The 3,774-nt window shown below is 51.2% G+C and overlaps 1 protein-coding gene across 1 annotated transcript in view; it reads left to right on the top strand.

Moving 5' to 3' along the window:
* The first annotated feature begins 1,354 nt into the window (after positions 1 to 1,354).
* RAP1GAP2 (RAP1 GTPase activating protein 2) overlaps positions 1,355 to 3,774 on the top strand; it is a 158,398-nt gene continuing 155,978 nt past the window's right edge. The window contains exons 1-2 of the mRNA XM_011947515.1: positions 1,355 to 1,388; positions 2,321 to 2,393. Coding sequence (XP_011802905.1) covers positions 1,355 to 1,388; positions 2,321 to 2,393 — 107 coding nt within the window. The remainder of the gene's footprint in view (positions 1,389 to 2,320; positions 2,394 to 3,774) is intronic.

Below are 3,774 nucleotides of genomic sequence, written 5' to 3'. Positions count from 1 at the left end.
CCCGTACCCGTTCTGCCTTGGCTCCTCCTCCCCTGTACCCGTTCTGCCTTGGCTCCTCCTCCCCCGTACCCGTTCTGCCTTGGCTCCTCCTCCCCGGTACCCGTTCTACCTTGGCTCCTCCTCCGTACCCGTTCTTCCAGCTGATTTGAACCTTGGCCACAAGGCGACTAGCTATTGTGTTTCTGCTGCGTACCAGGCACTGTGCTAAGTGCTTTCTGGGCCTTATGGATAACACCCCATGAGGCAGATAGTAGTCACACCGTTTTACAGATGAGGAAGCTGAGGCACAGAGAGGTGAGATAACCTGACCGTGTAGTGAACCGGAGTGGTGCTGGAGTATTGATCAGCAGGAGTATTGATTAGCAGGAGTATTGATTAGCAATTGCATCCCGTTCCCCTCTCCCTGCAGCCCCTGGCAACCACTCATCACCGTTCTGTGGATTTGCCTGTTCTGTGGATTTCATGGAACTGGAGTCACACAGCATGTGGCCTTTTGTGCCTGGCTCCTGTCACTCGGCACCGTGCTTCCTAGGCGCATCCGTGTTGTAGCATGAATCAGTTCTTCATTCCTTTTCTTTCTATTGTCTTTATAGTCATAAGCTATCATTATTTGTTTTTATTTTTATTTTTAAATTTAATTTAATTTATTTATTTTTTTGAGACGGAGTCTCTCTCTGTCGCCCAGGCTGGAGTGCAGTGGTGCAATCTTGGCTCACTGCAACCTCTGCCTCCCAGGTTCCAGTGATTCTCCTGCCTCAGCCTCCTGAGTAGCTGGGATTACAGGCATGTGCCATCACACCTGGCTAATTTTTGTATTTTTAGTGAGATGGGGTTTCGCCGTGTTAGCCAGGTTGTTCTCGAACTCCTGACCTCAGGTGATCCACCTGCCTCGGCCTCCCAAAGAGCTGGGATTACAGGCATGAGCCACTGCTCATGGTCCTATTTTTATTTTTGGAAATTAATTATTTTTACTTCATTTCTTTTTATGGGTGAGCAATATTCCACAGTATGGAACAACTGAATTTTATTTATCTGTTCGTTGGCGGATGGACACTTGGATTGCTTCCCTCTTTTGGCCATTATGAATCATGTTTCTTGTTCCTTTTGGTTTGGTTTTCCCGAGAAGCTCTTTGCAGCCCAGCTGTCTGTATTCCTCTAGCTTGGCTATTTGGAAAGCAAGAGAAAGCGTAGCTGAGTGTGGGTGGATGGCTGGGAGCGGGCGTGGGGAGGGATGCAGAAAAGGGGAGTTTCAGGCTTTGGGAGAACCCTGTGTGGACGGGGCCTTACTCCTGGCCCCAGAGCCATCTGCTGCTAGGTGAGTGTTTTTCCTGTGGTTGATTATTAACCAGTGGTTATGATCCTGAGCGTCGATCCCCAGGCTAGAACTGGTACTCTTTTGAGATGCCAGGAATGTTTTCCAAGGCATTTAAACAGCCCTGGACCCTTGCGTCTGTCTCGCCTTGGAGAGCACATCAACATTTTATGAGTTATAATAATAAGAATCATCATCATCATAGTCTACATTTATATAGGACTTCATGTTTTATTTCACAGCTTTTTTTTTTTTTTTAAATTAACTAATTTTTTTGAAACGGAGTTTCGCTCTTGTCACCCAGGCTGGAGTGCAGTGGCGCGATCTCAGCTCACTGCAACCTCCGCCTCCCGGGTTCAAGCGATTCTCCTGCCTCAGCCTCTCAAGTAGCTGGCATTACAGGCGTGCGCCACCACGCCTGGCTAATTTTTGTATTTTTAGTAGAGATGGGTTTTCACCATGTTGGCCAGGCTGGTCTCGAACTCCTGACCTCAGGTGATCCACCTGCCTCAGCCTCCCAAAGTGCTGGGATCACGGGCATGAGCCACCGCGCCCGGCCACAGCTGTTATTTTTAACTCCTTGGTACGTTATTACCCCTATCTTTGCAGATGAAGGAAACAAGACACAAGGAGGTAACTTAACCAAGGCCTCACAGCTGGGTAGCCGGCAGAGCCAAACTGGAACCCAGGAGTCCCTTGATTCCGAGTGTAGGATACTCTCCATAGCGATGTGTGAGACGTGACGGTTGCAGTGACCTCCAGATGGTCTGAGGCAGAGCCCTCTGAGGGTGGAGGCGAGGAGCCTGCAGGCCTGGGTGCTGTCACAGGGGCTCCCCCAGGGGTCTGCCCAGCTCCATCTGGGTGAATCATGGCCTTTGACTCCTCAGTTTCCACTCCAGGCCCCTCTGACCATTTCCTCCAGAGATTTGCATTTGGCCAAAGCCGTCTAGGATGCGTCCTGGTCTCCCTGAGCCGCCCCGTGTGCCCCTGTGTCTCCTGTGCTTCTAGGAAGGGAAAGCATCCCAGAGCAGGGAACCTCAGTGCCATACGAGAATGGGCAGCGCCTGCAGGACCCCTGCAGGTGGCAGAGGCTCTCTGACCTGCCCCTCCAGTCTGCCCTTACCACCCTTCTCTCTTTTTTTTTTTAAATTTTTAATTTAATTTAATTTTATTTTATTTTGAGACGGAGTCTGGCTCTGTCATCCAGGCTGGAGTGCAGTGGCCGGATCTCAACTCACTGCAGGCTCCGCCTCCCGGGTTTACGCCATTCTCCTGCCTCAGCCTCCGGAGTAGCTGGGACCACAGGCGCCCGCCACCTCGCCCGGCTAGTTTTTTGTATTTTTTAGTAGAGACGGGGTTTCACCGTGTTCGCCAGGATGGTCTCAATCTCCTGACCTTGTGATCCGCCCGCCTCGGCCTCCCAAAGTGCTGGGATTACAGGCTTGAGCCACCGCGCCCGGCCTCACCCTTCTCTTTGAATTGAGTACATAATCTTCCTCTTCTCTTCCTCTGGCTTCTCTCCATGCTCTTTTTCCCTTCTCTGCTTTCCAAGCTGTCTCCATCTCCAACCCCCCCCTCATGGGTCCCTGTGGGCGCCTGGGTGGGTCTGGGACCCCGCGTTGTTAGAGTTGCATGCAGCTGTGGGGCCGGGTTGCTTGAGGGGTGCAGCTTTCAATCTCAGTGCCTTGACACGTGGCGAGATGGATCCCTGTGCGTCACAGGGAAGTTGTCACCTCGGCTAAGGATTTACCTTGTGCATCTAATGAGAGCACATTCAAGGTGATCCCTTGATAAAATCACATCACTTCCACCTCCTCATGTGTGATATGTTTGCCTGAGTGGGAGAAAAAGGGATAGAATTGCATCAAGCACCGTGTCACTTAACTCTCTCTTATCTCAGTGCCAGCTGGTGGCTGGGCTGGGCTGTGCCTGGCCATCCTTGGGGGAGTGGCTTACATGGAAATGTCATTGTCCTGGGAAAGGACAAGGCTGAGAAGAGCTGATGAGAGCAGGGGTGGTGAGGCAGAAGCAGGATTTTATCTTCATTGTTTTCGGCTCTTTAGGTCAAGGCTAGAACCTGGGGCCTGGGTGCTGCATTCATTTCCTAGGGCTGCCGTTACGAAGGACCTCAGATGGCTTAAAGCCACATTTATCATTTCAGTTCTGGAAGCCAGAAGTCCAAAATCAAGGTGTCAGCAGGGCTACACTCCCTCTGCAGGCTCTAGGGAAGAATCCTTTCTCGCCTCTTCTAGCCTCTGGCAGGGTCGGCAAGCCTGGGCATGCATGCGTTGGTTTGCAGCTTCATCGCTCCTGTGTCTGCCTTCGTTGTCATGAGGCGTTTTCACTGTGTGTTTCTTCACATTATTTTTATTTATTTATTTTTTTTTTGAGATGGAGTCTCGCTCTGTCGCCCGGGCTGGAGTGCAGTGGCCGGATCTCAGCTCACTGCAAGCTCCGCCTCC

The sequence above is a fragment of the Colobus angolensis genome, unplaced genomic scaffold, assembly GCF_000951035.1.
Source record: "Colobus angolensis palliatus isolate OR3802 unplaced genomic scaffold, Cang.pa_1.0 Scaffold267, whole genome shotgun sequence".
Classification (NCBI taxonomy): domain Eukaryota; kingdom Metazoa; phylum Chordata; class Mammalia; order Primates; family Cercopithecidae; genus Colobus; species Colobus angolensis.
Note: the sequence above shows the minus strand (reverse complement) of the source record. Positions and strands in the feature narration are given on the sequence as shown.